The following is an 18,108-nucleotide window of genomic DNA, read 5'->3' on the forward strand; positions in this document are numbered from 1 at the left end:
CAGGCCTGATCCTAGAAAACCCTCTCACTTGCTGTTTGTGTGACAGAAGCCTGGTGACTTACTAGGGAGACCAAGAGTTCAGCAGTCACAGATGGAGATGCTGAAAACATGTTCCTTAATAAAAAAACCTTGTCAGTCTAAGGAGGTAGGGGCTGTAATCTTGTATGCTTCTGTTTGTGTGTTTGCATTTAAGTCTACACTCTCTGGGCTGCCTTGTCTTAGCTTTGTTTAGGTTGAAGTGTAGTTCATGAAGGTGCGGTTTTATGCTGACATGCCCAGCCACATACAAAGTGTTATAGGTCCATTTACAAAAATCCCGAGAACCCAGTTTAATTGGTGAGTGTTGGTGGGGACTCCTATGGGAGTTTTAACCCATGTGCTTTAACTCCTACAGCTGGACACTGCCAGTGGCAATGTGACCCTTGAAAGAAGAGCCCACAAACATTTATGCTACAGCTGTACTGGTGGTGTTGGCCATTTTACACTTTTGCAGAGATGGTGGAAGTGAGGGAAACCTTTAGAAAGTAGCTACATTCTTTCTGAGAATGTTGTATTAAATGTCAAGTATTTTCTCTTTCTGTATTCCATCAATTTGCTCGCTCACAGATTGATGCATGCAATTTCAAGGCTGTCTTCTGTTGTGTTTCCAGTGAATAAATTTTCAGCTTATTGCAGTTATTTTCTTAGTCTTTAAGTATATGACACTGTGTTTAGATTGTTAGATTTCATTCCATCTGTATGTCCCATATGTTCAGCCCTCCTGCTGTACCAATTTGTTTGTGGTCACCTTTGTTCACCATGTGAGGGAAGGGACATGAGTAGCTGGAAAGGATTCTTGCTGATAGCTCCACAGTCGTGGTTACAGCTGTGTATTGTTGAAGACCTCTTCTCTTACCCTGTCTCTGGGTAGCCCAGTGCAGGGTTAATTGCAGTGTTTGTGCAGTAGGGAAGGGCCAGATTTAAAGGTGTCTTTGTGTTTCCTGATATTTCAGCTCAAATAAAGAAATATCTAAATTACAGTTAAAGGAAAAACAGTTAAAGGAAAACAATTTATGCTTTGAAAGGTTTCTCATGTCCTTGTAGTGGATGAACAACAGCACAGGTTAATGGGGAAATTTTCCAGGCTGAAGTGTTTTGAAATGGAAGAGAGGGCAGACAGAGCATTCTGGACTTTTCTGAGTGTTTTTGTCAATATACAAATAGTTTCAGTTGCTTCAAAGAGGATCGGTAAATGGAATTACTGAAAAACAGGAAAAATGTGTTTGATACTGCTTTTTCATGCTCAGTTGAACTTTTTGTTCTGTTTGCATTTACTTCTCAAATTTAGAATCAGCTTCCAAATATACTTGCTCTTAAACAAAGGCAAGGCTGACAACCAGGAGAAGCTTTCTTAAGAGTGGTTTCCTTTCCAAATACTTCTCTGGGAAAACATGCCTTTCAAGTTGGATCCTTTCCTGTTGCTTGTGTTTGTCAGTTAGTGGCTGAAAAGTGAAATTCTGAAGCTATTAACTTTGGGTGAAACTTTACCTTTATTTTTCAGATAAGGGAAATAAGTTGGTTTTTTTATGTAGTGTTGTGCCTGCACTTTTGTGTTGCAAAATGTTTCATTTCTAGCATGGATTACAGTTACAGTGTAGGCAGAGAGTTGTCGAGATTGGTTTGGCAGTTTGATGCAGTGCATGTTCTCCTTTATGCTCAAGTTTTTACCCTTCCTCTGCCAGGGTACCCTCTTGACATTGGTGTTTTTAGCAGGAATTAATTTTCCCCGTTCTCAGCTGACATACACCTTCTTTGCTGTGTAAATGCATCATTAGATTAATCTGTTAGCTAATACATAGGATTATCTGTAGTGTGGAGTTGTACTTCTTTAGAACATGAAGCCTTTTAAGTAAAGTTGAGGAAATGTCCTGGCTGGTGCTTTTGCCCTGGTTTCTATCCCAGGTTTGTTAAAACATGCATTTCTTGATCTCTTTGTATCCTTGCCTGTTTTATTGGTGCTGAGAAATCTTGTATCAGGAGTGGTCAGGAGGCTTTCTGAGCCCCTCAGTCTGACAGAGGTCTGCTTGCCCCAACACATTGCTATTCCAACAGAATTCTGTGGGATTCTTAAAGGCAGTGCTCTAGAAAGTCTTGTGACCTTCCAACTGATCAAGCCAAGTGTACTGGGTTTTGCCTGGAAGGCTGGAGTTGAGAGTGTGGATTGCAGATGTCCCTTCTGAGCTCCTGTGCAGGGTGACTGTCCCATGGGAAACAGCTGAAGTTTTAAAATGAGTTTTACTGCTGGCACTCAATAGTAAAAAATAAATGCTTTCTTTTATTCACTTTTATAACAATGTCCAGCTGGGCATAGAAACTTACCTAGTATTCATATTTTTATAGTTAAATAACTGTTTTGTGTTGCTCATGTACTTGGTGCCTTGAAACACTTCTGGGGCTGAGCAGAAAGAAAAACTTTTCCTACGAGAGGAGTAGCAGTTGCTGGATTAAGTTGGAGTGATGGGTGAGTGCATAAAGTCAAACCAAATCCAGTCTTCTGTGTAGAGTTGTTGGGGATTTTTTTGTTGGGATGTTGTTTTCAAAAAGTGGTATGCAAAGACTGACTGCAAGAGCACAGCTTTGCAGCACAAGGGTCTTAGTCACTTGCTTTTTATAGCTTTTCTCTGAGGGAGCCATCTGCATGTACTGCAATTACATTTCCAGATCCCTTAAAGACGTTTTCTAGTCCTTGTTTTACTGCTAGGTGTCAGTGGAGCAATCAACTGTTAGTGTTTGTGCAAAGCAGAGGAGGTTTGTGCAAACAGTAGGTAAGCTGGTGGATTCATCAGGAACTATAGTTTATAGAAATAATGTAGTTCAAAGTGGCAATAAAATTGGGCGTAAAAGTTTGGACTTGCAAGCAGATGAGCATTTTATATGATGTAGTTGATATTGCTCATACTGTTGGCTAAGCTGAAATTGTATGAGAAGAGTAGGCTCTGTCATAGGGAACTGGAAGTCTTCCAGGGTAGTTCTGTTTTTCCAATGCATTTTTAACCCTCAAATTAAAATGCAGTGATAGCATTGTATTTGTATCTTCAGCACGAGTCCAGCCAAGGTGTCAGCAGCAAGGCCCCCCAGGATTTTAAACAGTTGTGATCTGAAGGGCCATCTTAACAGAAGTGAAGAGGATTTTGTCTGCTTGTTCAGTCAAGCCCCCAGCATCTCATTTGAGAATGACAAACAATAGAGATGCTTTTGGTGTTGTCTGCAAACCAGACAAAGGGTCAGCAATCTGTTTCATTTATACAAGCTGCTGGTTTATAGCTGCCTTTTTTTTTTTTTTTCTTTTTTCTACTGCCAAAGTGTGGAACGTTTGCCTGGGAACAAACCCCTCAGGTAAACAGCACTGTGACCATTTGTTGTCTCCGGTTTGTTCCATGTCACTTGTGTTTGAAAAGAAATTCAAATCACAGTTTTGTTTACTTTGCCCTTGTGAAGTGTGCTATTGCAGAAAGGACAAATTGATGCCGATCCCTGCATATTTTACTTTTATTGGAAATTGGAAAGATATAGTATAAATACAGATACTAAAGCATGGATTAGTGTCAACATAATTAAAAATATAGCTTAATTTGGTGAATAGACTTATTTAATCTATGTACAGTAACCTCTAGAATTAGTAAGAAGCAACACTGCAAGACAAAATGCAGAGCTGAATTAACTTCTGGAAAAGAGTTTCTCAAAGTTCTGGTCAGCAGACATTGAGTGTCTCTGGAAGCTGCACTCAGAGGTTTGTATAACCATTTCTAATACATAATCTGAATTTTTTACTTCTGGGCAGTTAGTGTAACACTCAGGAAATGGTGATATTGGCTAAAAATACTACTCTGTTCAAGACATTTCCCTCTCTTGCAATGATTACAAAGTGCAAAGCGATGAAAAATTTTGGTCAGTATTATGCCACATGTGTCTTGTAATTTGTGTGTCCAGATTGCTGATAGCATTTGTGCATGGGTATTAGAAAATAATTTAGATACCTGCCTATGTAGCATTTGGCTTTATTTTTTTCCCCCTACATCTCTCTGAAAAATGAAATTGACACGGGTTTGGCTTTTGAGGTTCTCCTTTTGTTTATATTGACAAAGTACTGCCTGTGTACATTTTGGGGCACCTTTGTAAAGTGAAGTGTTGGTGGGCTGTCAACTCTTGATAAACCCACCACAGCCCTTCTGGTGTCTGCTTCTCTCCTGCATCCCCCCACACTCGGCGTAAGTTGATTTATTTCATGCATTAACATATGCCAGACCTTTGGGCATTTGCCATTAGAGAATTTGTAACTCTGACCCAAATGAGAAGTGTGATAAGCTATACAACCATATCATATCAGGGCCAGGATTTTGGACACCTGAACTTGGCTTTTGGCATGTTATTAAGTGTCGCTGACTCACTTCCTACCTTTTCAAGCTATGATTTCTTAATATATGTGGTACCAGTAGCTTTGAACCAGTAGCTTTTAATATATGTGGTACCAGTAGTTTTGAACATTTTATTGTGGGAGACTAGAAAGAGAACCAGGAATGAGCGTTTGGTGGAGGGAGGAGGCAATAAAGCTGTTGAGAAAGTTCCTAGCAAAAGTTGTGTGTGTATTTGCATTTTGAGGGTGTGTTCACCATTTGCTTGATGCTCACTCTTTTCTGTGCTGGTTGTTTTTTTCTTTTTTTGTTGAAAGCGAAGGGAGACAACCCATCCTTGTTGATCAGCATCGAACTCCAATTTATTGATCTCACACATTTTTATAGTGGTGTTAATTAAGCTCATGCATATTGCAAAATCCGAGCTCATCATAGGTCACAGATCAAACACCCACCCCTCCCCTTGTTCTCAACACCCGTGGTTTGTTATTGAAACCAAGATTTGTGTTCTCACCCTGATATGAAAGGTTCTCAAAACCTCCATGTCTGTTCCCAAAACAGCCAAGGACAGAATGCTTACTTGTTATTGAAGACAGGCTTGAGAACTTCGCTGTTTACAGAAACAGGCTGTGAGAATTTGCTCCTCACAGCTGTATATGTGCCTTTTACTTTTCCATCAGCTGTATATGATTATAGCATGTCTGAACAAAACTCTATAAGCCATTTCTGAGCAAAATTCTCCAACTTTTTTTTAAGTAGAAAGAGAGCAATGTTAAATTGTTTGCCGTGAGTTTTTCTGTAAAGCTGGTGGTGTTCACTTGCCTCTCTGTTCAGACGGCTTCAATCTTCTCATTCCTCCCTAATCCTCCACGTGTTTGCTTCTCTGCAAAGCCAACACATGAGAATGAATCTCTGACATTTGAATTTTCCTATGAAATCTCTGAGAAAGAATCTCCTGTGAAACCACCTGGGATGTGGCAGCTTGTGTAGCTGGGATAGAGGATTTTGGGACTCCCTCTCTGCAGCCTACAAGCACAGCTAGGGGCTGAGACTGCCTTCCCAAAAGGAAATGCTGAGCATTCAGAGTATCCTGCTGCATTGACAAGCCAACCTGTTTGTGTTTCCTGGCTCTGCACTCTCGATGTTCTCAGCTGTTCAATCAATTGTGCAGGCAATGTAATTGCCCAGTTGTTACTAGGGAAAAAGACTAGCTCAGATTGTTTCTGTTTGCTGTATCAAATGCCTGAAGTAGATGTTACAACTTTACTGCTTGCAACTAATAAGTGAATAAGTGAGCACTTGTGTATCAGTTTTCTAATGAGACAGAGTGTATTCTCTGGATTTTTATGGGTGTGGTGTTACTTTTCAAAATTTTAGTGGAACAGTGGCTTCCGGAAAAGAATGTGAAGACCCATGGTGGGGATGCACCTCAATAGTCTGAAGCTCAGGTCCAGGGGTTTGGGATGAATAAAATTGGCACAGCAGAAGGAGGAAGACAGACAGAAGAGGCCTAGCTGCCCTCAGGGACTGGATGCTGCTAACCCTGGGCAGCAAAACAGACCTGGAAAATGACCCATTTGCAGTTCTGCTTCCAGACCTTTTCCCTTCACCCTGGCTTGAAGTAAAAAATGCTTTCTTTGCCCTTATACCTCTTCTTATACCTAACTTATATGCCAGAATGAGAAGACTTTGCATTGTCAACATGCCTAAGATAAATGATGAGTGTCATGATAGAGGATGTCAAATTCAGATTTAAGGTTTTTTCCCAATTATCTAATTTTATTTTACACTTTTCTCCTGCATGTGTTTGTATTTTAAGCCCTTACTGTTTATATATGCTACTACAACACCACTTACATAATTTTTGGAAGGTTTTGCAAATAGAGAACGACTTCAGTCATGGATGTTGGAGTGGCAAGGACCGAGCTAGAGATGGGATGGTGTTGATGGGAACAAGGCTGGATAGGAAAAGCAGAAGGACATGTAGCACTTACTGTAGCTGAAAAGCAAAGGCAGGGAAGAGATCTTTGGAAAGAGATCTTTGTGTACAGCAGGATTTCTCAGTCTTTCTGCAGAGTCTTTTGGGCTCAAGGAGAGCCCAAAGAGAGAGTGTGGTGAAACAAATTCCAGTAGAGAGTAAAAAGAAGAGAAAGGATGGAATCTATGTGAGATGAGTGTACCAAAGTGACTGTGAATGGAGATGTCCTTTTACTTCAACTCTAGGCTTTTTGAATGTTTCTGTGTGGTAGTGATGGGGTATTTACCTTAATGGTCTTTGATTTTTGTATGGGGGAAAAAAAGGTACTAGTTTTAGGAAATGAGCTAGAAACAGAAATGTTAAATTCCCAAAAGCTTTTATTGAGGAATTTTACAAAGTGACTGGTATGTTAAAATCTTTTATTCTTTAAAATAAATCTGCTCCAAATTAAGTATTTTCTTTAGGTATCAGGACCTGAGTTTGAAGTGTCTCGGTGTGCATTTGAAAAGAGTTAAATTTATTTTGTCTAGGCTTGAGAGGAGTTGTTCAAAATTTGAAGCAAGGGAAATGGGGCATAATTCATTCTCCTTTTTGTGTTTTCCAGAATATCAAGTTCTGTGGACAAGAGGAGAGGGACTTTAGTCTTAAGGGACTCTTGCTCCAAGCTGATTGGCAGTGCATACAATTGCACCACCAGAAAGCAATAAAATAAATACGTAGAGCAACAGTAACAGAAAGCAGATGTGTTGCTTTTACAATTCAGGAACTGGAAAAGACAGTAAGAAACTGATGGCAATTGACTCTGCAGTGGGGGAGTTTATATATCTTGCTTTCTAGTCACACGAAATGGAAAACCCCATACTGGTGAAAACAAAACATACATTAACAGCTGTAGTGTTTTGCTCTGAAAATTGGGGTCATGTGTGCTTAATTTTTCATTAGAAAACATCATGCAAAGGATCCTTGCAAGATGGAGCAGACAGTTTTTCTCACTGTGTTCTCAGGTCTGTTATACTCCTTTGGATAATTCTATAAAAATCAATCAAACCTCTGATTTAGCTGAGAAAAATGTGTGGAAACTGGGAAATCTTTAAATTTTTTTTAATTCCACATGTGTGGGTTTTGTGTCAGGAAGGAAAAGATTTTACCAAGACAGTTATCTGTGAAATATAGTATAATGTTTTTTAGAGACTGCACATAAAATGGAAATGGGTTTGACATCCTGTATTCTATGCCTGAATATTGACATGAACTAAAATGGTAATTAGTCACCTACGCAGCATCTTCATCAGCACCTTCACTCACTGACTGTAGTACATGGAGTTTTCTTGCTGCTAATCTCGAGGCAAACAAGAAATGGGCTTTAGAAGAGAGCATTAGCATAGATGTGTAAATGTATAGGTGTGCTTTAGGCAGTTTGCCTCTCCTTTCATCAGCTTACATTTTTAGCCATGTGAAAATGAAATGCTTTAACAATTTATGTTGAGAATGGAAAAGTCATTGAAACACTGGGGCATATGGAAACAGAAACAAGAGCAGACTTATGGTACCTCCCTTCCATGTGATACTGGTTCAGGTGAAAGCTGTAGAGTTGAGAGGATATCCTATCTGTTCTGCTTGAGAGAATGCTAAGTGACATATTTTAAGCAGATTATCCATCAGTGGCACGAAGGAGAGAAGAAAACTATGTGTAACTTTGATTTCTACTTTGGTGCTCTTTCTCTGTCAGAGCCACTTAAAAGCAAACAAGGGACAAAACCAACAACTAAATCCTTTTTTGACACAGACAAAAACTGACACATACATTAAGCTCATTTTTTGCCCTGGCTTAAAAAGCAAAAGGACTTATTTGACATAAAATACTTCAGAGAAGCAGTGAGTATTGCAGCTAAAATAACTTTGATTGAGTCTGAGCACAGACTGCTACAGAGGAAGCTCTTTGGGAAAAATTGTCCATTTGGGGTTTTAGAGTTCAGCTAGGAACTTGTCAGCGCTGCTTTATGTATGTACAAAGCTCAGGAGCCGTGTGTTTCCCTGACTGTATTTCAGGGTGTGAACTGCTCTGCTTCATGCTGTCCTGATCACCACTGTGCTGTTGGTAAAACACTGCACCTTCAGCTCTGTGCTGTGCTGCTTGAATCACAGCAGGAGGCCTTGCTCAGTGAACAACCTACAGCTACAGGAACGCTGTAGTGCCATAGGAATCCTGCTCGTCTCCATGCTAACTAACACCATGCACAAAATTCTTGTGGCTCCTCAAAGAAGGGCAAGTGGGAGTTTTTCACACTGCCAAAATACAGGACTCAAACACCCTCCCAAACCCCCCCACCCCAGTAAACCAGAAGAGCTGTAGCCTGAAAGCTCTGGTTCTGAACTCTGACAGCTTTGGCAGGCTTTGGCTGGTGTGTTTGTGTTGTGACAAGGAAGGTGAAATGAGGTGCCTGCACAAGGCTTCCACCTCTCACAAGTGTTTAATGTAACCACACGTGAATGTGCACTGGTTTATGCATGTGGCACATTCACCTCTTACTGCTTGGCTGCTGCTGTCATCCTTTTAGTTGAAAACCGGTGCCAAGTTATTTAAGAATGTCAGCTAAGGTGAAAAATTCCCAATGTTTAGTAATGGCTGGTCAGTCTATGATTAAGTGCCTCTCAAAGGATTTCTGGCCTTTTTGTTTGCCCCAATAGCCTTTAAATGCAGTGCTGTGCTGTGTGATGATGCATCCTTACCAAAAAAAAGAATATTTTTACTCTATGCAGGCAAGACTGAGAATAAAATATGTATGGCTTGAAATGCTGGTCAGTTCAGTTCAGAAAACAGCATGTGCATTTCACAAGCACACTAACAATACAACTACTGCTACACCTTCTACTTTTAAATACATTTAATCTTTATAGAAAAGAAATATAAGAACATTTGGGTTTCATTTGTGAATTGAAAACTTATGGCTGGGAAAATACTGCTATGCAACTGGTTTTTTGTAAGGCTAATGCTCCAGAGAAATGTTTTAATATTCTCCTGAAAATTATTATATAAAAAAGGAAAGAAATAAAGGAAATCAAGATTTTGCATGCTCTGCGGCAGTGACCATTTATAGTTAGACCAGATGGTCTTATTAGATGTCTGTGGAGAATTGAGGCTTTTTCTCTGTAAAATGAATTGTTGATAATGAGGTAAACGTCCACCGTTTTATTGCTTGTTGGAATTTCTTCCAAATAATTTTGGGCTATGCAGGAGTTTCTTTCACAATGGTCAAGAAAATCCAAAGTTATTCCTGGTGAGAGGTATAAGTCTTCTCATGAGCATCTGTTTTCTGCCAGTGGGCTTACAGAGAGCATTCCTGTGGGTTTTATCCCCATAGCAGGCTGTGTTTGTGCCAGGGTGGGCCCTTCCTAGGGTGTGACTGTAGGGGCTTAGGTGAGTGGTCTGCCTCCCTCTGTATTTTGTCTCAAGTAGAGCAAGTAAAGTTTCTCCAGGGCAAGAGGCATTTAAACAACAAAACATGCACGCAGCAATCTTTTCCTGATTTCAATCTCCCAATGAGTGTCAGTGTAAAAACTTTCTGAGCCAGAAGCTGCATCAGAATCACATTTCAATAGCTATGGGCCATCTGTTAATTACCTATTTTTTTCTGCATGCCGTTATGCTTTTGATTTCCACAGCATCCTGTGATAGAATTCATGATTCCATTCTGAATCTTTTGTCTCCTAATGGATCTTGCTTTTTGTTCTTCATCTGCTCAAAAAAGCATTTCTGGGTTAGGATGTGGAGAGGACAGAGCAGCATGTAATTTCTTATCCTTTTGGAAACTCAGAGAACTGAGAACAGAACTGTTCTCTTGGCAGAAACTAGACAATGTTGTTTTTTATGTGTTTCAGTTTAGCACGGTACAGTCTGATCGCCCAGTCTGTAACTGGGGTGAGCTCAGCCTAGCTTGAGACCTGTGTAGTTTACTCTAAGTCACCTTTTACAACCCATGAGGTAATCTTACTCTTAGGTCTCAAGTTCTGCTGAAGGATCAGGACACATGACTGGATTAAATTTATATAAATTTAATCCAGTGAAGCTGAGCCAGACCTGCAGCTGATACGTATGAATGTAAAGTTACACTCATATGCACTGATCAAATACTTCCATTCTAGTTTTTCCATGCTTGTTCTGTTCAAAACAATACTAACCTGTTCGCAAAACATAATGTTTATTGCCTCTTTACAATTTGCCACTTCCAAATGTAACTTAAGGATTTTTACAATATGTAAGTCCCCCCCTGCTGCCCGCCCTGTTCCTTCAGCTGTGGTGCCTTTGGCTGTGTAAGAAAGAAGGAAAGGAGCCTGTTACTGCAAAAAAAGCTGCATTTGTCTGAGAGAGATTTGGAAACTTGAACAGCTTTATCTCAAGTTTCAAATAATCACTGCAGTCAGGAAGATTACACACAATCTTTTGGCAAGCTTTATACCCATAAAAAAGGGCAGTTTTGATACAGGTAAGATGACCTTTTTTAGCTTTTATGTGGTGTATTAGAAGAGGCTGAAAGTACTGATTTTCTCAAATCCACATCTTGTACTTTATAAATAATTAAGGCTGTTGAAATAAGACTTTCTTGACCAGCAGTCCTGCTTTCTATCTAAGAAAAAATTCCATTTATCTTTTGTTAAAATGCAACCAAGCCTGCAACAGTTTCCTTTGAAGAATGGTGACTTCTAGTATTGTTCAAATTTACAGTCATGACTCTTCAAGTTGAAAAGGAAGTTTTGTTCCCAGTATGCGTGGTCCTTTGGGTAGCTGGCATAGCACACTTGGAGGAGCAAGTTACAGAAATGCAGGGGCTACAATTCAGGGCATTGTAGTGAGTGTATTTGCTTGATAATGAGTTACAGATATCTTTGTAATACAAAGCTAAAATTGCCCCCTCAAAAAAGGTGCTTGTAAGGAAGGAGTCTTTGTTTGAAACTGTTGAAATCACTTCTGAAAAAGGTTTTAAAGTTTATATTCCTGCCTCCTCCCACTTTTCAACAGAAAAGCACTTTTGTTCTGTTTGCAAAAGAGAAATCACTAGGATTCTTCATTGTTTACACAGATCTTAAGAGAAAGGGTCTTTATGTGCCAGAATAAGTCTGTACACTGCAGTGTAGAGAAATGACAAAGAAAATCAGTTTTATGTCTGAGCAACATTCTATTGCATGCCCTGAAACTATAGTGAAAATAGTTTTCTTTTTAGTTGGCACTTATAAAATCAGATATGCAAGTTGGGCAGATGGACATTTAGAGATGTGCTCATACATCTACTAAATGTTTTTTAAACATGTTATGTGATTGATACTGTATTGTGCCAAATATGCACTAATGATGTTGGGAGATGGAGTGCTTATTCTGCCTGTTTTGCTTGTTTCACTGATCATTAGTGTAGCTTTTGTATGGAATCTCTGTAGATTTGGAGGGAAATGATGCATTTTGAATTATTTAGTGGAATGGAGAACACGGATGTAACAAAATCAAAGATGGTTGTTCCCTTTTTCATGGTGGGGGAAAGACCATCTCTTGAGTTTGGTGTTGTTGAATCCCTGGGGATGGGGGAGAAAGGAAATGGATCTTCACTTGTGAAACAGTATCAGAAAAGTTAGCAAATATCAGCTGCGGGGCTTTAAAAAATTTTTAGTCTTTCTAACCAGTATTATTATTTTTCTTTTTTTCCCCCTCAGAAATGATGGGTTATTTTATATGGACAGCATTGCTAAAACTGATAATAAGTGTGTATTTAGAATTTTTTTAAAACACTTTCTCACTGGGAGAGTGCTGAGAGGGCAATTACTTTGTGTAGGCAGTGGTGATGCAATAGTGAAATAGCAAACAAAAGTGTTGTTTGACTGTGGAGTTTGCTTTGAGTCCAACAAACTCAAAAAGAACCTTGTGTGCTCAGTACTGCTAAAGTGGCACCTACTGCACCTACTGTTCCTGTGTGGGACATCCCCGAGTTCTGCAAGTTTTAAATTCTTCAACTGAAAGTAGTTGAATTGTAAAATAAACCAGATATGTATTGTAAAACTCTCACTGAGCGCCCCTCAGTCCTGATAAAATTATTATCCAACAGAGTGGATGAGTCAATATGTATCTTTAAAACAAAAACAACAGACAAAAACCACCACTGATTTCTAATTTCTGGTTTTTTGTTTCGTTTTCCTTTAGTTCCTTGGCATAGCATTTCTTGGGATTGGATTGTGGGCATGGAATGAAAAGGTAAGTTGAATAAAGCACCAAAGTTTGTTTTTCCTATTTATCTCTCTTTTTCTGGTGAAATATTGAAACAGTAATATGCTGCATATTTTGTGTTCACACACAGTTTCTATGGGAACAAAATCAAGCCTCTCTGTCAAATAAAAACCTTAGCTTGGGTCACTTAGAGGAACATGGTTGCAATCTTTCCCAAGAATACCTTGGCAAGAAATGGTGGCTGACCCTTGCCTATAAACTAATGATTTCAATCCTTGCACACTGGCTGCAGCTCAGACACCAGAGCACCCTGCTGAGGCAGTACGGGCAGTGTGTTCCAGCAAGGGAGGCAGAGCCTGCATGTCTTAGAAGGCAGCTTCCTGAAAAATACCTAGCTAGGCTTTGCATTAACATAGCAGTTAATTGCTGTTCCTCTTGAAAAAACAAACCCCAAAAAAAGAAAATCAAGATGAGCCCCGAAAAGCAATGCAAACCTGAGGCAGAATAACTGTTGTTTTTTCTTGTGCAAATGAAACTGAACACCCTTTGTTGCAAGACTCTAAAATCAGCTTTGAAATGGGAAGTGTGTGTGTGTGGAGTGAGCGGGCAGGGAAAGAGAAAACATTTCTGAACCAGAACCCAATTTTTAGTTTGCTTACTGCAGAAATTGGGAAGAAGATAAAATGTCAAGGCATAATTTACAAAACTAGTCAGTATGTCTTGGTTACTGGATGTAGAGTTTGGCTTGCTAAAAGACAACAGCTGAAATTAAAGTCCCTATTTCCTTTTCTTCTTTGTTTAAAAGATTAAAAATAATAAAACCTGGCTGTTAACAGTGCTGTGTTATTCAGTTGCATAATAAGTTTTTCTTATTTTAATGGAAAACACGGAGTAAGTTATAAATTGATCTTCACCTAAGACATAATAACTGGTGCTTGCTGCAGAACAAATAACAGATTTGAAAGCTCCAGAGTTCTGCCTCTAAAAAATTCAGGACAAATTTTGAGTTGTTACCTTATATTCTAATTGCTCTGTGTGTGTGCCTTGGAAGGAGATCATCACAAACAGTAATGGGATATTAATTACTGCACACTATGTACACCTATATAGATGTGTATGTATATTTACATACACATATACATACATACACATATATATGTATATTTATATGTATGCCATATGATACTGATCTTGCATAGCTCAGATAGGCTTAGAAAGAGGTACTGTGACTTTTTTATTCAGCAATGATGTAAAAGCATGTTTTATTTAATACTCTGAACACACTCTTGGAGCTTGTACCTATGTCTAAGTTCCAGAGAGTGGCTTTACAGAGGAGATTTGAACATTTCTGTATCATTACAGTAGGTAACACTAATGATTCCTCTTTAGAGTGAATGAGCAGGTAAAGGAAAAACAGCTATAGTGTTTGAAGTCTAAAGTATGCCAGTCTTAGCAGCTACAAGTTGTTCTGGTTTGTTAGGGTTTACATATTTTCTGTGTGGGAAAGTATGTACCCTTTCCTAGGGAAAATGCATCAATTCATAATTGCTAGTGGCCAGAAGCCAAAGCTCCTGTTTTTATGTGAGATTTGGATATCTCAATCAATGATCAAGTAATCTTAAACCATTTTTAGTCAGATTCTGAAAGTGACAGAAAATGCCATGTTGTTTTAAGACAAGCAAATAAAACCATCACAGTTTAATATGCATTAACTCAGGCTCCATATGTAGTAGGTTTCTTAGGTTTCTTGCTAAACTAACGAGTAACATAAAATACTGTTTATTGGTTTAAAGCATGGGTTTTTCCTTGAAAAATGATCATGTTTCCCCACCTTCTTTAACTGTTTTATTCTGAAGTCCTTATTGTGAATTGTTTCAGTTCATAGTTGTAACAATCAAAATGCTGTATAGGTATTGCTGAACTGCAGAGCTCTTGAGCACAGACAAATTTGAGTTTGGTGGAAGAATTATGAAAAAATTGACTTGTTTCAAACCAATTTGAGTCTTTTCTTTCACTCAGGTCTTTAGAGGACAGGCAGTGGCCAAAAGCTGCTGTCAGCAGGATCAAGTTGCAGGTATTCATAGGCCCTGTGTTATTTAGTGGAGGGAAGATCAGTTAGATCCCAGACAGAGGTTTCTTACTGCTGATGAGGAGTTGAAGATGAAAGCCAAGGAGGTGAAGCCTGGGGCTTGAGAGATATGTAACAGAACTGAAAAGCACTTCTCTAGCTAGGCTGCTTGCCTGGGGCTAGGGTGGATATCCCCTAGGCATTATGGGCTGTTGTAATGGTACACCCTACGACAAAAAAGCAGCTTGTCACAGAAGGACCTGGTGTACACAAAGTCAAACATGAGCCAGCTCTGTGTCGTGGTGACAAAGAAGGCGAATGTATCCTGGGCTGTACGAGGCGTGTTGCCAACAAGTTGGGAAAGAGAATTCTTCCCCTCTATTCAGCACTGGTGAGGCCACACCTAAGCCAGTTCTGGGCTCCCCAGTCCAAGAGGGATGCCGACATACTGGAGAATTCAGCAAAGGGCTGAATAGATGATGGAGGTACGGGAGCTTCTCTCCTACAGGGAAAGGCTGAGAGAGCTAAGACTGTTTAGTCCAGGGAAGAGTAAGCTGGGGGAATCTTAATGTATGGAAGTACCTGAAGGAAGAGCACAAAGAGAATGGAGCCAGCCTGTTTTCAGTGGTGTCCAGTGACAAAGGCAATGGGCACAAAATGAAACACAAGTGGTATTTCCCCTGAACATCAGGGAGCACCTTTTTTTTTATAATGTGAGGATGACTGAGTACTGGCACAGTTTGCCCAGAGAAGATTTGAATGAAGTCTCTGTCTTTGGAGATTTTTCCAAAACAATCAGGACATGGTTCTATGCAGTCATAGCTAGGTGACCAGATAACTTCAGACACTCTGTGAAGACTTGCTGCTTTCCCTATGAACTTGACTTTATCAAACTTGAACTTGACACTGCTGTTGTGTAATGTGTAAGTTTGTAAGGGGTTTTTACAAGAGTAGGTCTTCAGGAGTCCTACTGTAAACTTCATTTGGTAGTGGGGAGGATTTTGATTAGCTTCTGTTTTAAATTGTGTGGCTTTATATTCAGCTGTGTGGTTTTATAGCCTGGCCATCAACTTGTATATACTTTTGTTGCTTCACAGAATCTTTTAAAGGTAAAAAGATAGTGTTCCAGATCACATTAAAACTGCAGGGTGTAAAAAAATAATCCAGACTTCACAGGAATCCTATTGGCTTCTGGTTAAAAAAAATTTGGGACAGATTTGTGGACTTGGTTTCTCTTTTTTTGCTAAGTTGGCTTGAATTCTTCCCTTTAAACTTTCTTGTGAAGAAGAAAAGCACAATATCCAGTCTTGTGGCCTTCCTTAAGGCCTTTGCAGGGAGGCAAAAGAGCTCATTTGTCAAGTAGGCAATAGAATTGGCTTGACAGCCAGTGAGCCAGCCCTAGACAAAAGCTGGGCAATTAGCATTCTGAGCCATGAACCTGAAAGAGAGCTGGGGGTGGGGTGGGGGCAATAAGCTCTGGGGATGAATAAAGCTATCTATACAGGGCTATGGTGGCCCTGTATAGGTCACAGTCTCGCAGTGTTTTCAGGCATGCCAGGCTTGGGCTTGTACCATTAAATCGTTCATCCATGGCAGCCCATTTCCCCCCTCCTCCCTGCACAGTGACATGAACATTGTTAGCATACAATACAAAGAGTCTGTGTGAAACCTCAGCAACTTACAGCACTTTTGCTCTGCAGCGGGGAAGAATGTTTATATTTAATTTTTTTTCTTAACCACTTCAAGTCATGTCCTCTGGTGACTCTTTAAAAATAAACCAAGCTTGTACAAAATGTCGATTTCCCTTCTTGGTTGTATGTATTAGATATTGTGGTCTTAAGGCTGTTTGTGGTGTGATACCAGTAGGTGCTTGGGAAAATAAGCTTCCTGGCTACCTGCTGGAGATTTGTGTTCCAGAGTAGTGAGCCTAAGTGATGAATTGCTGTTATGTCTTCTGAGACCTTATAAGATTGTCCATGGAGACAAGGAAAACACTCTCGTTTTGGAGTAAACTCTTAAGTAGGAGATAGCAAAAGTAAGACAAACTAAAGTAGGGAAGAAATCTTTCAAATTTTGTTGATTAAATGTCATTTGTGTATGAAGCTGACTGAAATGAAGAGGGAGAAGTGGAAGAAGCTGACAATGTACATGAGTTTGGCTTCTCAGGTTTTCCAGTTAAATCAGCATAACAATAAGTTGCTTCAGCTCAAAAGTCAAGTGGTGTGCAGTTTGGTGTTGGTATCTCTGGGTGCCAGCATAGTGTTCTTAGCGAGCAGGAGCTCCTAATCTGGGTCTGAAGTTTTAAGATAGACTTTTACTTGTCTAAGGTGATTTAGGTCTGCTTTGGTGTTCTTGGACAAGCTAAACTCTGTACGTGGAAGCAATCACAATTTGTTAGATCAAACCTGTCTCTCCTTGCCCTGAAGTGAAAACTAAAGTTGTTTTCAAGAAAAAAATTCTCACTTCTCTTATTGTCCCAGTGAGTGGCTGACAGCAGGAAGGAATGCTGCACTAGTCACTCCATAATTTTTGTTCTTCCAAAATCACACAGTTCTTCCATTTGTGAAACTGCACATATCCTGTGTTTCTTACAGGCTGAAGAATACCCAAAGCCTTTATCTTGCCTCTGAGACAGGGCTATGTGTGGGTTTTATAGCACTGGAGAAGAGAGGAGGAGATCCACTGTTACCTTCATTTAAATTTCAGTACGTAAAGATGTGTAATCTAAACACATCTTGAATGATTTGCTAGTGTTCTAACACTTTATAGTCATTAATCCTGAAAAGTCTAAAAATCTATATCTTGTATGTATTTATGCCAGTTATGCACCTTTTGAACTCTGCTGTGTCAGCACAAGAAAGTTAGACTAGTTCTTCTCCTCCCTTAGATACTTGAAAAATAAAGTTCTGCTGCTATTACGGTTTTCTGTGGGAAATGCAAAACCAACAAAAATCAAAGAAATGAGATTTGTAAACATCCCCCACCTAGTTTCTTGCTTGCAGAGACAAAATTCTGCAGTAGAATTAATTTGGCATGTTTCAATGAGTATTGTTCTGTTCCCTATGTTCATTCAGATACACAGCATGGAGGAACTGCATGGAGTTTATGACTAACAAAGCAGAGACATTTTTCTGTTTTAAAATCATGCATTTGAAAATACTTTTATTTACTATCACCTCCCAGATGTTGCTGTTTGCCAGTGATACTAAGTCCTGCAGACAAGCCTGTGGAAAGGCAAAACCTCTGTTTGCAAAAATTGATGTTTCAGAAGATCTTGTATTGATGTATCTTTTTCTGCATTTCTCCTGCATTTCTTGGATTTATGATGTGGGACGCTTTTTTTTTTGTTTGTTTGTTGTTTGTTTGTTTTTGTTTTGTCCTCCCAGTAATGAGATATTGCAGCAGAGAAGTTTTTCCCATCTTGGAGGAAATGGAAAATAAGAAATAGTGGATTTCTTCCATC

The 18,108-nt window shown here is 39.5% G+C and overlaps 1 protein-coding gene across 1 annotated transcript in view; it reads left to right on the forward strand.

Annotated features, from left to right (window-relative positions):
* Positions 1-18,108, forward strand: part of TSPAN5 (tetraspanin 5) — an 80,610-nt gene that overhangs the window by 45,701 nt on the left and 16,801 nt on the right. The window contains exon 2 of the mRNA XM_063156583.1: positions 12,554-12,604. Coding sequence (XP_063012653.1) covers positions 12,554-12,604 — 51 coding nt within the window. The remainder of the gene's footprint in view (positions 1-12,553; positions 12,605-18,108) is intronic.

The sequence above is a fragment of the Melospiza melodia genome, chromosome 5, assembly GCF_035770615.1.
Source record: "Melospiza melodia melodia isolate bMelMel2 chromosome 5, bMelMel2.pri, whole genome shotgun sequence".
Classification (NCBI taxonomy): domain Eukaryota; kingdom Metazoa; phylum Chordata; class Aves; order Passeriformes; family Passerellidae; genus Melospiza; species Melospiza melodia.